Here is a 17735-nt window from a genome sequence, read left to right on the forward strand (position 1 = left end):
ACAGTGACTACCAAACAGTACTTGAAGGTTTAGGAAGTTGATATCAGCCCCATTATCCAGTGAGATCCAGATCTCAACAAGATGTGGTTCATGCAGGACGGAGCTCGACCCCATGGAAGCAGGAGAGTGTTTGATGTCTTCGAGGAGCACATTCTGCCTCTGGGGTACCCTGAGGCCACCATATTCTCTGAATCTGAACACACACGACTCTCTTTTGTGGAGCTATATTAAGGACAAGGTGTACAGCAATAGCCCTAAAACCATTGCTGAGCGGAAAACAGCCATTCAGAAGACCATCGACAGCATCAATGTTCCGACACTTCAGTGTGCCATGCAGAATTTTGCTATTCGTCTGCGTCACATCATCAGCAATGATGGCAGGCGTGTAGAACATACCATAACCTAAATTTGAATATCTGTAGTGATGTTACATGTTAAATAAAATTTATGCACGCCGTAGTTTGCAATTATTTTACGTTTTCTTCATATAGTTCAACAATGGTATGTGGAGTATGAATCATTGAAACCATGAGTAACAATTAGTGAGTATGGAAATCAGATTGTGCAGCCTTGATGTGGGTTATGTGGGAAAATAATAAATGTAAGACAGCCACTATTTGATATTTCTCAAATGTAAAATATATTTCAGTCCTTAGGACAATTAAAGATGAGGTTAATTTGTTTTTATTGATTTTTTGTAAATGCATTATTTTGTAATTTCATGTACACTGTTTTTGGAATTGGCACTGGTTCACTGAGGGAGAGTACCGGGTTATGTGAACTGAAATATAAGGCCGAGTCGAGAAGAGTCTGTGGGCAGCTCTTGTGACGAGTAGTCACGTAGTGCGGAGCTCTAGTCATTGTCGTTAAGACTGAATTGTGGCGATTCCTTAATACAACTTTGGAACTTTAGTGGGGACTGAGACTTTCTTTTGGGGTGCATAAATTCCGCATGGCGTGCTGTGCAGTCGTAACTGTGAACTTGGAAGAGTCTAAAAGCGATGATCCACATAGCACTTGAGCAAGCTTTTAAAACCATTAATCACTGTGTGTTTTTACAAACTGTTTATCAGCTGATAAAAAGTGCATCTGTATCAGAAACAGGTCTGAGTTAACACTTTATACTGGATACTAGAGAGAGAGAGAGAGAGAGAGAGAGAGAGAGAGAGAGAGAGAGAGGAAGGAAGGAAGTGTGAAAGGATTAGTATAAACTGTGCTTATTTGTTGTTTCATTTCCGGAACTATGTACTAAGATGGACTTGGTTGCAAATGTGTGTGCATGAAGTGACAAGATAGAACAACGTTTAAATGAAGACCTGGTTACTGGTAAAACTGACTTACTTCAACAGTGTAACACTATTAAATACATAAGTGCACACTGTTGTCATGTGTACAGCAGCTAATTCTTTACAACTTATATCTGATGAGAAGATTATATGCCGTTTCAGGAGGCTGTGCTTCTAAAAAACTCGCTCGCCAGGGGACACCATCTGACCATGCAGGCAGAGAGAGTTGTGTGTTCATTGTAGCTGAGGATTAAGCCAACTGTAGCGCAGCTATGGGATTGATCTCTCACACTGGGAAAGTCTCGGTAAGTGGACCAGACAAAGTGTGTCCCACAACGCCCATCTCTTCCAAAACCCATTCCCATAGCCTTTCCCAAATTCCCTAAGCACCCAACCCGAAGTACGATGCAATCTGTGTCAAAGACCGTGAGGCACTTTGGAAGTTCTCTTCTGGTATCGACCTCATAAGTCCCCAGTTCTCACGGAACCAAACTGGAAGACACAGAAAACAGTCCAAAAATGATGAATTTTATGAAACATCAAACAACTGAGCATCAGTGTTGGAAGTGATGGAAACTGTTTAGGCAACTGGATCAGGTGTCAGACCAGTCCAAGAAGTGGTAAACATCACTTGGAAGTTGGACAAGCTCAGGATCAAATCCTTTGAGAAAACTTGTCACAGAACAGAAAGACCAGGAAGATAAAGAATGGCTTCTTAAACATAAAGGACCTCCAAAAAATACTGTCTCAGAGTGAAAGCAGATATCAGATCCCTTCTACCTCTAAGACAGGGAACAAGAGAAGAAGGGAGGAGTCTGATACTGCCAATTCTCAGGATAAACAGGTCCAGAAAAAGTCGAGGCAATAAATAGGGAAACAGACATATAGCACTGCAATCTCGGTCTTTAGAATGGTGGTTACCCAATAATGATAGCCACTGACTGACATAACATCACAACAGGTGGAGCTTGTTCATATGGCTGTCTTAAGAGACCATTTGGGAGGAAATAAGTCCAGGCTCCAAATGCAGGAGGGTCAGGACAGAGATGCACTTTTCTTTGTCTCTGAGGGGAAGGGAACAGTGGATTGGCTTAAGGAGATGTTGTCCAAGATATCTTCATGGCAGAACTCAAATAAGCTGGTCTAGAAAGAGGTCGAGTTCTTCAAGACTGCGAAGATATCAACTTGGGTATCAAAACTTCTGAACGACATTCCTCCTAAAACTCTGTTCGAGAAAGTACAGGTACAGAACCAGAAGGTTGGAGCAGAAGACAGGAAAGTAACCAATCAGAAGGTTGTATCAGATGGCTAAACCCTTGTGGTGGAGGTCGATAAAGAATCCCTCAGGGCAATGCAAGAACAGAAACTGAAACTGCATTTAGGGTCCTTCGAGGTTATCGTCAGGACAATCGAAGATGCCGGAAATGATCACAGCGCCGGAATGTAAAAGATAAACCTGCAAAACAGTAAGTGGCAACATTCTGGGAAGAAAAAGGTGTGGATGTGAATCTGATGCAGAAACCCTATTTACAAAAAGGAAGCATCTGAAGCCTCTGAGTAACTGAAGTTGATTTATGTCAAAAAAACATTTATGCCAAGAATGGGATTTCAAACATATCAATGGTGGACCATTGTTCCGGGACCTACTGACCATCACGCCGAGACAGCATGAGGAAGAAGGCACGAGGGAATCTTCTTCACAAGGACAGTACTTCTACTTCCCAGGAAGTGAGGAGACAGGTAGATAACTGCTCACAGCTGCTGGTTCATTGTGATGGCAATGCCCACTAACTGGTGAGGAGAAGCAGTGACACCAACAGCAGAGGTAGGCACCTGTTTGAATACATATTTAAGAGAAATTTGGAGATCTTGACTAGTGGTAGGGAACCTATCTACAAGAATAGAAGAAAGGAAGATGTAACTTTCACATCTGTCTTCATGGATAGTTAGGTTGAACAAAAGCATGTGGTGACAGAGCCAACCTTGTCTGGCCACATGTATAGTAAGTCTCGTGTTGAAATCGGTGTCAAACAGAACATGGCCTACAGGTATACTCTGAAAACAAGCTGGTACTAATCTAGAAAAGACACAGACTCATCCTTATATCAAGACAAAACCTCAATAAGAAATACAGTATGTGGATGAAATTATAAGACCTTGTACTTAAGACTGTTCAGTCATCAGGAAGCACACAAACAAGAGTGTACCTTGGGGAAACAATAACATGGAATTGCAAGAAAAGCATGTAAGAAAACTGTCCAACTTTGCAAGTAGGAAAAGATAATGGTTAAAATTTTGAGAGGCTCTTGCCAAATACAGCCTTTCTATTAAGCATAAAGGCCTCACAAGAATATCAAATAATCCAGGAGGCACTCTAAGTAAGGAGGATGGTACGTATGCAAGGACAGCACTTGAGATGCTAGACGTGCTCCTCATAACTCACTTGCCTCGTTGCATTCTGGCAGATAACACAGACCAAGATTCAATCCCTGGGAGGTATTGCTTCATAGGTAACCAAAGGGAGAAATGGGGATCTGCCCGAGAATGTGGTTAAAAAAAATAATAAAAAAATTTTAAAAAATCCAGTGTGTGGTGGAATGTTTCAGCTGTTCAAGTCACCAGGCCCAGGTATCATTCCCAATGCTTCAGGGGCAGTGAAGATTGTTTTCTTTCCTAAGCCAGGAAGAACTGGTCATACAAAGGCTGAGGACGAGACTGACATGTCTGTCCTCCTCTCTCATAAAGATATTACGAAAACATTTAGGAGGAAGGAGGTCAGACTGATCAGTCTCCTCCTTAGCCCTCGTATGAGCAGTTCTCCCAGGCTTAGGAAGGGAAACTACGTTCACTATCCTCCAAGCATTAGGAATGACTCCTGCTGCTAGGCTGACTCCAAACAGTTTGCATAGGAGTTGGATTAATTCCTCTCCTGCTTCTTGCAGTACAGCCAGAAAGCTTCCATCTCCACCTGGCGACTCGAATGATTGAAACATTCCCACCACAATTGGACCTTTTTTTTTTTTTTTTTTTTTTTTAAATCAATGCATTGGTTAATGTGAACATTAGGTAAAGGAGATAAACAAACATACCTCTACATGCAAACCAAAATACATATCAACCAGGCAAATCCTGCAAAACAGCACTTCACCAGTTTAATGGAAAGTTGGAAAAAGCTCTTCACTTTCAGGACGTGCATCTTGCTTAATACTGAGGAAGTGCGTCTTCCTGGATATTGCATCTTCCTGAATATTGAGGGCTTTTAGCAGTATGACCTTCAAATTCATGGTCAGAATAGCAGAAGTGTAAGCCCTTAAGTCAAGTATATTCAGGTGGACTAAAACCATGCCGAGTACACAAAAGGTTGATGCCACCATGATGAATGAGAAAATGATGATAAACACCAACAAAGGCTATTCAGAAGGAGGGCTTTTATTCCAAGTACTATGGAATCTAATTCTGAATGAACTCATCCAAGAATTAACTACTAAAGTTTAATTTTTGCCAAGGATATACAAATACAATCAAAACAATGGCACAATGCATTCTGAACATTGCGCAGAACTGGTGCAGGAAATAGAATCTATGGGTCAGTCCAAGGAGAACATGTTTAGCTACCGTTCATGAGGGAACATATGCATAACAAGTGCTGGAATCTTAAGCTCTTCGACGAAATTCTATCTGTACAGAAGGCAAATCCTGGATGTAAAACTATCGTGGTCCCCTCACACCTTCACGTAAAGAATATATGTTCTAAGGCCAAAGGTACTCTCTCATGTGCACTAGAATGGCCTGTGGTAAAGTCTGGGACCCAAACCACAGGACCATGTACTGTATATACCGTATTTACTCGAATCTAAGCCGCACTCGAATCTAAGCCGCACCTGAAAAATGAGACGCGAAACAAAGGAAAAAAAGATTTCCCGAATCTAAGCCACACGTGAAATTTGAGACTCGAAATTCAATGGGAGAGAAAAGTTTTAGGCTGCACCTCAAAATCGAAACAAAGTTGGTCCATTGTAATATGAGACACAATTTAGGTCGAATGAATGACGCTACAGCTACAGTAGTTTGGTTCGAGTTGTAAGCTTAGCAGTTAAGCTTTACCAGATAGCCATTGCTATGCGTCAAGCGCTCCGTCCGTATTTATACGGGTACCCTTCCTTTTTCACGTGCTTCGTCTGGTTTGAATCGATTGCTTATTTTGCTTTGATCTGATAAGTGCCGTTTTCTCTGTTATAGGTGTTTACGTCACTCTTACGTTGAAAATGCATCACTTGTGTCATGCATTGTTTGTCGCATTCTGATAGTGCGTGTTTATGGCCTGTCGCCGCTCGCGGCATGGCTTGCTTTTGTGCGCGCTAGCGCCGCTTACAACTAAAAAGAGGCGAATCATCTCATTAGCGAAGCAATGTCAAGAGACTGCTATTTGTTCTTACTTACACTGCTGCTTTCTTTGAGAATGATCAACAAGAACCAAATAATAGGCTGCGTATGATAGAACACGTTCTGAACGAGAGTTAGACGAAAATTTTTCTCCGTTTGAAAATCTTTGCGGCCGCTTCTTTAGTACATCAAATTCTGCACAGAAATTGGAGTCATCTTAGATTTAAAAATCTAGTTAGTTGCCGTGCTTCATTTCTGACTGTATCACTATTAGGCATAAGAATAATATGAATATCAACATGACACGGTAAGTATATTCTTCCGCGTTTGCTGTTGTCTCACTCTAGTTTCGTAGTTTATTAGGCAGACAGGATTTAAATGAGATAGCAACAAACACGGAAGAATACATGGCAAAATGTTTATATTCGTATTATTCTTATGGTGAATGGTGAAGAGAATACTGCTTGTGATTCACATTTCATCAGGTTACTATTAGCAACCATCTCTTCTCACAGTTAGGAAAAAATTCAGAATGTAGAGTTGGCCATATTGAAAAACATCCCAGTCTTGCCAGTCGGATTTTCGTAGTACATTGAAATTCTACTACATTCAAAGATGAACAATACAGAATTTGTATTTACTTCGTTGGATAATGTATGAAAATGCAGTGGTCTAAACTCGGGGCAGAGAAAAAAAAGCTCGTCTTCCACTTTTTTTTTTAAATTTATTTACTGACGCAGAGGTTTTGGCGCCAGTATTTATCTTTGTGCCTACAGAGCATGCCTGTGAAGCGCTACATATATTCGACGGCAGAAGTTAGTTGTGGCGGCACCTACCAACATTTTTCAGAACTTCTGCTTGCTTTGCACTCTATTCTAAGCCGCAGGTGGTTTTTTGGATTACAAAAACCGGAAAAAAAGTGCGGCTTAGATTCGAGTAAATACGGTACACTTCTGTAATGAGACCTGTGATAATTTTTGTGTCTACCATATGGTTAACTAAAGCAGAAGAGAAGAGTGCTGCTAAGGAGATTGGGAAGGTTGAGAGACTGCCCTACTTGGCAATAATAGGCATAATGAGCAGCTCACCACGAGCTGAGATGGAGACCATGGTAGACATGTCCCAACCACACCTCTGGATTATAATGGAGGCACCAGAAGGGGATACATGGTTAAAAACTGGAAATAACTGGAAACCATTAGGATGTCCAGAATCACACACCGATATAATGAATGTGGTAAATATAGAAACAATGGGGGAAATGTTGACTGGATGTACAATAATTTCCAGCTGCTTCAATAAACCTTTCAAGGTAGCAACTGAAGGAAGGGAGCAGTGGAGGAAGCACGATAAAATTCAGAAGACATAGTCTAGTTTACAAACATTTGGAGAACAGACGAAGGTGGTGAGGCTAGGGTATAGGGGGTACACCCTAGACTAGAAATCTCTCTAGGGAAGCCGGCCACAGTAGTCTGGGCAGAAACATTGCTATCAGAGTGTGTGCGGAGGAGAATCTGCACAGGTGCAACAAGGATCATGGCATCATTCATTCATTCATTCATTCATTCATTCATACAACCATGTGGCTCTGAAATCCCTTTCAGCCCTATCAAAGATCGTCGCAGAATTCCATGAAGCCCTTGCGAGGATAGAGGAAAGCACTAGCATAACCCTGATGTGAGTCCTAGGTGATTCAGGAATGAGTAGCAATCAAACAGCTGATAGGACAGGAGCGACGATTCAATTTGCTGGGTCACAACCTGTCCAAAACATCACTAAGGTATTGGTATACAGCTGCAGTAGAACATCAGAGTAGATTGTCTAGCTTGAGCTGTAACGAGCTACTGATAATGACGACTTATTTTCGTTTACTATATGTATTTTAGTTTAAATCCTTACATTTTTTAGACCAGATTTAAGTTGTTGTTAATTCTTCTCATTTGTATCTTAAATACATGAGATAGGTAAAATAATGTGAACAGTGGTAATAATGGGATGGTTGTGTTTCACAGTCAACAATGCAGGTAAGGCAAAAGTCAAGCTGTCTGTTAGTGTTCAGTATGGACTAGTCATCAGTGCAGTTCTTTTTACGAGTAGTGCACATTTCGTAATTGAGTTTAGAGGTTGAGGTTGATGTGCAATGAAAGACCTAATAGAGTTCCAAAGAGGACACATTTTGGGGATCTGATTAGCTGGAGTATCGGTAACCCACACAGCCAACTTATTGAATGTTTCAAGAGCAAATGTTTCAACATTCATGACAGCCTACACAAAACATGGAAAGACGTCATCGTGTGAATGTAGTAGTGGGCGCAAATCAAAACTAAATGACACAGATCGTCGTACGCTAATACCAATTGTGTCAAAATAACACAAAACTGCAGCGGCTACATTGACTGCACAGCTCAAAAGCCATCTTTGAGACCTGTATCTATCGACACTATGCACCAAGAACTCCATAGAGAGAATATTCATGGATGAATGAGCTGCTGTACCAAAACCATTAGTGACGACAACCAACGCAAAGAAGTGTAAAACATTGTGTCAACGGCATAAATCCTGGGTGGCTGATCAGTGAAAACATGTCATATGGTCCAACGAGTCAACTTTTCAGCAGAAGATAATTGTGAAGCTAAGATGAAAAACAGTTTACAGAAGAAACTTGGAACTGGTGTAGAGTTTCAGTCTACTAAAGACAATGTGAATAGTTGTTTTAGGATAATTGATGTAGCAACTGTGTGTTCTAGTATTAGAAATTCGTGTGCATGTGGTAACCATAGCAATAAATCTTTAAGATTATGTGACAGCAATGACAGATGTGTAATATGCACTTGTTTTGTGACAGCTGTCACACTGACATTCAATTGAAAATATCAACTGCTAAGAATTGGGTGTATGAAGCCAACAAGAGATTCTGCTATGGGATGAGATGTGTTGGTGTTGGAAGGGAAGGTAGCAATTTGCTTTGTGCAATAATGAATATGACATCTCTGTCTGCCTTGTACTCAACGCTAAACAATCATCATCTGAACGCCTTGGAAACAGCACCAGTGAGAGAGGCAGTTTTATTTTAAAAAAGATATTCAGACAGAAGTAAATGACCCTTTTACAGAACTGTGTGTTTCATGTGATAGCACATGGATGAAAAGGGACCACACCTCCCTACACGGTCTTTCATCAGTTATAAGTGTTGACACAGGAAAAGTTTTGGATTTGCAAGTGATGTCCAAATATTGCGCTATTTGTGCACAGTGGAAGACATTAGGCAATAATGAAGAAGAGAGACAATGGCAAATAAACCCCAAAATAATTTGCAGCAACAATTATGATGGTTCCACTGGTGGCATGGAGCCAGTAAGAATTAATATTTCATTGGAGCGAAATGAGGCATGGTGTTAGATATGTGAAATATCTTGGTGACGGAGATTCTAGTGCTTTCAAATCTGTTGTAGAAAGCAAGCCATATGGAAATGGATGCAACATTGAAAAGCTTGAGTGTGTGGGGCACATTCAGAAGAGGATGAGAGATAGACTTCTGAAACTGAAACGAGAACAAAAAAGTATAAAACTCAAAGATGGAAAGCCACTGGGTGGGCCACAATGCCTGACTGACAAAGGGATCCACAATTTGCAAACATATTATGGCAAAGCAATAAGCCAAAACACTAGAGATTTGAAGGCAATGCAGAAGGCAGCGTAGGCAACATTCATTTTTTCACAAGTTGTCAACTGATGAAGTACATGAACTCTGCGATATATCCTGGTGCAAATATAAGCAGGCAAAAAGCCGAAAACAAAACCGATTAACATAAACATAGTCTTCCTGAAGCACTCTTAAACACCATAAAGCCAAAATTCCAGTTTCTAGCTCATTCAGATTTGTTAAAGAATTGTACCCATGGCGGAACATAAAACCCAACTGAGAGCTTCAACAGTCTCATTTGGAAGAAATGCCCAAAAACAACATTTAGCTCATCTACTCTTGTTAAAATTGCCACATACGATTCATGTCTGGTGTTTAATGATGGTAACATTGGAAGAATAAAGACCCTTACTGGACTAAGATTTGTTGCAGGTTGCTCCACCGAGAAGCTATCGAAGAAGACGAGATACTGTGAGTGTGTTGCACGTTCTGAACTGTCTGTGAAGGATATACCCATAAGGACATGCCAGAAACATCAGATAAAAAGTAAACACATACATGGAGAGCACGAAGACCAAATGTATGATTATGGTCATCACTAAGGTACTAGTTAATGGTCTAAATCCTTATAAAATCTTTTCTGTACATTTTCAGGAACTTCATTTTTCAGTGCATAAGGAACATTTTCCCCTGAACAACTGGAGATAGAAAAGTGAAATTTTCTGCAGACTTGTTCATAGTATGACAACTTCCTGTGGTACAAAATTGTTCTATGTGTATTTCTGTCAAAATTAGTTACTTTTCTGTGAAATTGAAATTGATTTGTTTCATATGCATAATTTTTTAAAATAAATTGTAAGAGCTCTAAAACTGATATGAAACTGTTCCACATGTTTGCTATCTGGTTACTAAGAATTACCTACCACAATATGAAAGTTGTAAGTAATGTCACTTTTGTGAAAATGTTGCTTGTGTGATAGCAAATGTTGTGAAAATTTCCAACAATACCATGATCAAATTATTTGAGAAAAAAATTTGTAAAATCCAGACTGTAGCCCATTACATAATTACCTCACATGCAAAATTTGGTTCTATTATCTTTCAAACATCAAAAACTGTGTTAGATTATGCAAACAAGTCCATTTTCTCCTACATCCCCCCTTCATGCACTGTGATTTTCTGTAGGGTTTTTGCCAAGTAAAGTTGCAATCTCGATGTATGACCTCGCAGTACCAAGACTCCTGCAAGGCCCATTAGCTCTCAACAATTTTAAGTTAGAGTATACAGAAAAAAAGAGAAACATGATCTTCTTCCTCAACTCCAACTACATCTGACAAAATTTTCCATTACTGTTGCATCAAACAATATACAGTAATTCCAACCTGTGCATTATTTATGAACTGTCAATTGTAGATCCAACATCTCTTTTCCTTCCTGGATTTAAAATTATGGTACTAATGACACTTGTAACATCAACTGTAGACATTCAGGCATTTGTACATCTTTGTGGTGTTCCTCACATCATATTTATATAACAGCCAACAAAGTAACAACCCCTTGTCAAACTAGCTAGCATACAACACTATCAATGTAACTGAAATAAACAGAATCACATTTTTACTCAGTAATAAGATAGAAGACCATTGAACTACAATCACTAACTGTTTGTCCCTGTTTTGCCATAGCAATTACAAACTTCAAACTATAGGCCCAGATAAGTTGTACATATCAATTGTCTGATCCATTTTAATGATCTCTTTCTGTGCTGTTATATTTTATACTTTTCTCTAGAATAAAGTCATGTTCCAACAAGATACATTCAAGGAAGTGGATTTTACTCACTGCTAAGGCAATGTACTAACAACATATTATAGTCAAGTACCCATTCTCTTAAATAAAATGTAGAAAACCATTTCCACAAAAAATTTCTTTTTCATTCAGAGACTAACACGTCAGGAACATCTCATAGAAAACATAAATTAGACTCTTAAGTAACACAATATTTCAGTTATATACAAATACATCAACATTATTGAGTGGCTTTTGCTTTAGTTTTCGTTTTCTTAAGTTTCTTCAGTCCATCCAAATTTCCCCTCAACAGGTTGCAATAGGCTTGCTGAAACTTGTTGACATCCTTAGGATGAATCTGAAAATAGAAATATGCAATCAAATATACGTGAATAATATGGAACGCCTCTTTCCTCATACATGCAATAGATTATGTTTTCAATTTTCTAACTCCAAGACTAAGCAAAAAATTAACAGCTTTTTCTGAAATATCAGCTATTAATATTTAAAATAAATTTATGTCTGGAACAAGGTATAGAAATCTAGAATAAATCCAGGTATACAATGTTCTATGCGTAAGTTGTATCAGTATTATTCATGCATAATGTTATACCAAGGCGATAGTCATTTTCAGGTGGGAATATTCAATTTGCAGCCATGACATAATGTTGCTACATCAATTCAATATGCGAATACAGCAGCAGCAAAACATCTCACAAATAATCAGTTATGGTCAGACCTTGTTTAAAGTGGAACACTTATGTGAAGAATTGCATCCTGATTTTGATTTACCACTGAGCAGTTCCAGTTTCACTGAAACTGAAGCTGTAATGTCAGGTTGTAATTCACAAATAATTTGATCCAAGTGCAAGTGGTAAAATTGCCAATACAGTATTTAAACAATGAAAATCGCTGGATGTAATAATAACATATGAAAATGATAGATTGCTACTCATCACATTCAGGAGGCACTGAGATGCAGAGGGGCACAATGAACATAGTGCCACACATTTAAGCTTTCAGACAAAAAAAATCCCACTTCTGAAATAAATAAACACACACACACACACACACACACACACACACACACACACACGACAGACACACACACACACAGAGAGAGAGAGAGAGAGAGAGAGAGAGAGAGAGAGAGAGAGAGAGAGAGAGTACTGGTCTCTAGTGGCCGGAGACAGCAGCTATGTATGTGCAAGCTGTGTGTGTGTGTGTGTGTGTGTGTGTGTGTGTGTGTGTAACCATCAATGTTTAGCAGTCTTTTCACTGTTCTTGTCTGAAACTCAACACCTTCTTTATGTAGTAAGTAGATAAGATTTTTAGTCATAGAATTTGATTTCTTTCAGTCAATTCTAGTAATGACCTTTTTCCTCTTTCCAATGAAGCAAAGTATGAGAATCATTAAATCCCTTTGCCCATAAAAAGTGTCTGACATTTCAGTTTTTCAGAAAATTTTCAACACAGATACAGCACCAAAAAGATTACATTACTCTCATTAATATTTTGCAAAGTACTGAAACATATATAACACTTGCAACAATGCTTCTCTTGAAGACTGAATGACTACATTATAGAAATCAACACATTCTACAATCCAAAAAAACAGTTCACTCTTTTCATTCATTCAGTCCAGTAGGCTGGAGTATACGTTGATTTGTCTTTACCCATTTTTGGAAAGCCTTCAGTTCAGTTTTATACTGCTAACTCCAACACAAATCTACATGTTAACAAAATATATCAGGTATGCAACTGGTCCAAAGAACTCTTCATGTTGACAGAACCCAGCATTTTGTTCTAAATGCAAGGACCTCATTGTCAGAAACAAAACTTAAAGAAGCCTATCCCGGGTAACAAGTCACAGAACTATGCTAATCACTTGTACACAGGAATTATTTGACAGATAACGCTCACAGCTTTCCAGTTTTTCACACACATGCATTTGTACAAAGAAAACAGTTACAAAATGAGACCTACATAGAACACACACCGAACGACTATGAATATAAACAACAGTAACAAAAAGGTAAAAACATCTAATCTTACTTTAATAAACCTTTCTCAATCAATCACTGAAATGCAACAAATATAAAATACTCACGGACATCAACAAGGGATTTATGGTAGAACAGCCATGTAGACCAAATTGAGGAAACATTATCTGGCTCTAGTAAACTTAACCTGCTTGCTACAGCAGATATCATCCACAGTTACCAAAGCTGCAGAGAAGGGATTTTCTGACAAGAAACAGTTGATAGCTGTCAAAGCTCAGGTACTGTTTGATTGTTGGCGCATTTGTATTATGAGAAGATTTTATGGAGAGCCACAGAAATTGAGATCAGTTCCCACGAAGGCAGCTCAACATCAGAAGGACTATGTGATAGATTTGGGAATAGGTATTGTGGGCCCAGAGAAAAGAGTGGAGGCCATATGCCACATCATGATGATGTCATTAAAGAATCTGAATCAGACAAGCAGTTTAAGGTATTGATGTTCAGGAAAGGTTTCTTCTAGATGGCTCATAAAAATATTTGCATATGGAGGTGCCGCACATATATGTTAGACCATCAGCGAGAGCGCACCGCTAGTTCCTGCTACTAATAAGGCGAGTACACCATTCGTTTGTTGCATATTTTTACAAGCTTAAAACAGGAGCGACAGCAGTAAAGGATAGGAACTGTGATTTTTGTGTACAAATGCGAGCTGAGTTGGCGACCCTTCACTCACAGCTCCAGACTGTGTTGGCTTCTGTCATACAGCTTGAGGCTGCTGCCAAAGGGTGTTGCTGTGGGGGATCGAGTGCGGGGATGCAAGGGACATCGTGCACATCCCATGTGTCCCCCGATCGGTCCACTGCTGTGATCAACCCCGGGTGCTGCCTGCACTGAGGATGACCCCTCATCTGTGGTCAAGTGGGAGATCATTCCAAAGTCTGGCAGACAGCAAAAAACTTTCCGAGGGGCCGATCGTAGGGCCTCCACAGTTCGTTTGACGAACAGGTTTCAGGCGTTATCTGTGGCTGACGATGTCTCTGAGCCAGATGCAATCATCCACCCTGTTCCAGAGGATGCTTCTCGGCCCGCAAGGTCTGGGCATTCACAGAGAGAGGGGGGGGTTGCTGGCAGTTGGAAGCTCCAACATTAGGCGCGTAATGGGGCCCCTTAGGAACATGGCTGCCAAGGAAGGGAAGGAAGCCAGTGTGCACTCCGTGTGCATTCCGGGGGGGAGTCATTCCAGATGTGGAAAGGGTGCTTCTGGATGCCATGAAGAGTACAGGGTGCAGCCAACTGCAGATGGTGGCTCACGGCGGTACCAATGAGGTGTATCCCTTTTGATCGAAGCAGATTGTGTCTTGTTTCGGGCAGCTAGCAGAAATGGTAAAGACTGCCAGTCTTGCTTCCCAGATTAAGGCAGAGCTCACCATCTGCAGCATAGGCGATAGAGCCAACTGTGGTCCTTTGGTGCAGAGCCGAGTGGAGGGTCTGAATCAGAGGCTCAGGCAGTTCTGTGACCGTGTAGGCTGCAGATTCCTTGACCTGCGCCATCAGGTGGTGGGTTTCCGGGTTCTGCTTAATAGGTCAGGATTCCACTACACATCGGAGGCGGCTACATGGGTAGCAGGCAGTTTTTTAGGTTAGAATGTCCCAGTGAACCACAGAAGGGGTGTCCGTCTAAAGGTGATCAGGTAAAACACAATAAGGTAGTTGTAGAAACGATTGGTATTGTAGTTGTAAATTGTCGTAGCTGTGTTGGGAAAGAACCAGAGCTCCAAGTCCTAAGAGAAAGCACTGAAGCTCAAATAGTTGTAGGTACAGAGAGCTGGCTAAAGCCGGAAATAAGTTCAGCCGAAATTTTTCCAAACGATCTAACAGTGTTCAGAAAGGATAGATTAAATACAGTTGGTGGTGGAGTATTTATTGCTGTCACAGATAGTTTGCCTTGTAGCGAAATTGAAGTAGATAGTTTGTGTGAAATTGTCAGGTATAAACTCTACCCGTACTATCAGACTAAACTATTAATAGAAGCGTTTTACCGACCCCCCCCCCCCCCCCCCCCCCCCCCCGACTCACAAGATATAGTTGCTGAACAGTTCAAAGAAAACTTGAGTCTCATTTCAAATAAGTACCCTGCTGATACAAATATAGTCAGTGGTGACTTCAATCTACCCTCAATATGGTGGAAAAATTATACGTTTAAAGCCGGCGGCAGGCATAAAACGTCATCTGAAATTGTACTGAATGCTTTCTCAGAAAATTATTTTGAAAATTAGTTCATAAGCCCACTCAAAGTGTAAATGGTTGTGAAAGCATACTTAGCCTTTTAGCAACAAATAATCCTGGAAAAATAGCGAGTATTGTGACAAATACAGGGATTAGTGACCACTAGGCAATTGCTGCTAGGCTGAATATCTTAACACCTGCAACCATCAAAAAGAAACACAAAGTATATCTCTTTAAAAAAGCTGATAAAAATGCTCTTAACACCTTTTTAAGAGACAGTCTTCACTCCTTCCGATCTGATCATGTAAGTGTAGAAAAGTTGTGGAATGTTTTCAAAGAGATAGTATCAACAGCAATTGATTATATATATATATATACCGCATATATTAATAAGTGATGGTACCGATCCCCCATGGTACACAAAATGGGTCAGATCGTTGTTGCAGAAGCAACAAAAAAATCGTGCAAAATTTAAAAGAACGCAAAATCCCCAAGACTGTCAAAGTTTTACAGATGTTTGAAATATAGCACGTACTTCAATGCAAGATGCTTTTAATAATCTCCACAACGAAATTCTGTCTCAAAATCTGGCAGAAAACCCAAAGAGACTCCGATCATACATAAAGCACACCAGTGGCAAGACACAATCAATACCTTCACTGCGCGATAACAGTGAAGTCACTGATGACAGTGCCACAAAAACATAGTTATTAAACACGGTTTTCAGAAACTCCTTCACCAAAGAAGACTAAGTAAATATTCCTGAATTCCAATCAAGAACAACTGCCAAGATGAGAAACATATAAGTAGATATCCTTGGAGTAACGAAGCAGCTTAAATCACTTAATAAACGCAAGGCCTCCAGTCCAGATTGCATACCAGTCAGGTTCCTCTTTTTGAGTATGCTGATAAAATAGCTCCATATTTAGCAATTATATACAACCACTCGCTCTCAGAAAGATCCGTACTTAAAGACTGGAAAATTGCTCAAGTCACACCAACACCCAAAAAGGGAAGTAGGAGTAATCCACTGAATTACAGGCCTATATCCCTAATGTCGATTTGCAGTAGGGTTTTGGAACATATACTGTATTCGAACATTATGAAGTACCTCGAAGAAAATTATTTATTGACTCATAGTCAGCACGGATTCAGAAAATATCGTTCTTGTGAAACACAACTAGCTCTTTATACTCATGAAGTAATAAGTGCTATCGACAGGGGATGTCAAATTGATTCCATATTTTTAGATTTCCAGAAGGCTTTCGACACGGTTCCTCAGAAGTGTCTTCTAACCAAACTGTGTGCCTACGGAATATCGCCTGGATTCGTGATTTCTTGTCAGAAAGGTCACAGTTTGCAGTAATAGACGGAAAGTCATCGAGTAAAACAGAAGTAATATCCAGCGTTCCCAAAGGAAGTGTTATAGGCCCTCTATTGTTCCCGATCTATATTAACAACGCAGGAGACAATCTGAGTAGTCGTCTTAAATTGTTTGCAGATGATGGTGTCATTTATCATCTTGTAAAGTCATCAGATGATCAAAACAACTTGAAAAATGATTTAGATAAGATATCTGTAAGGTGCGAAAAGCGGCAATTCACCCTGAATAAAGAAAAGTGTGAAGTTATTCACATGAGTACTGAAACAATTCAGCTGAATTTAGATTACGCGGTAAGTCACACAAATCTGAAGGCCGTAAATTCAGCTAAATACTTAGGGGTTACAATTACAAATAACCTAAACTGGAATGATCACATAGATAATATTGTGGGTAGAGCAAACCCAAGACTGCCATTCATTGGCACTACACTTAGAAGGTGCAACAAGTCTACTAAACAGACTGCTTACACCACACTTGTACGCCCTATTCTGGAGTATTGCTGTTTCCAACATGCAGGGACCTTATTGCAACCCAGAAGTTTCCTCCAAGACTGTTTTCTGTCTCTGTGATGAAAAACCTGTGTTACAAAGTCAACCTGTCAAGGTTGAAGGTATTTTGTTCTGTATAAATTTCAATGCCATTAAGGCTAATGAATATAAAAAATGAATAAAAGTTCTTAGCTCACAATATTCACATTACATGTAATGAAATATTGGCTGTTTGAGAATAACATTCTCAAAGTAAAGCAAATAACTAATCTCCTGTAAAAATGCACTCTCAGATTTTTATTGCAAGCAGGTAAGAGATGTTTGGCCACAACAGCCAAACTCTGGCAAAGCTTGCATATTTTTTCCAATATCCAAAATTAAATTTCAGTTGATAAAAAAAAGGCAAGGTACAAAGAAAACACAGTCTACAAACTTTGAAAACTCTGGAACTCAGCATGATGGGGGGAAAAAAAAAAAAAACCTAACACTTGCGTTTGTAAATGAAAACAACTGTCAATCTGAAAAGCATGTATA

At 39.7% G+C, this 17735-nt stretch overlaps 1 protein-coding gene across 1 annotated transcript in view; it reads right to left on the minus strand.

Moving 5' to 3' along the window:
* Window positions 1-11224: 11224 nt before the first annotated feature.
* LOC126170869 (signal recognition particle 14 kDa protein) overlaps window positions 11225-17735 on the minus strand; it is a 39467-nt gene continuing 32956 nt past the window's right edge. Inside the window, exon 4 of the mRNA XM_049920756.1 lies at window positions 11225-11458. Within this exon, the coding sequence (XP_049776713.1) occupies window positions 11342-11458 (117 nt within the window). The 3' untranslated portion in view covers window positions 11225-11341. The remainder of the gene's footprint in view (window positions 11459-17735) is intronic.

Source organism: Schistocerca cancellata, chromosome 1, assembly GCF_023864275.1.
Source record: "Schistocerca cancellata isolate TAMUIC-IGC-003103 chromosome 1, iqSchCanc2.1, whole genome shotgun sequence".
NCBI classification, from domain to species: Eukaryota; Metazoa; Arthropoda; class Insecta; order Orthoptera; family Acrididae; genus Schistocerca; species Schistocerca cancellata.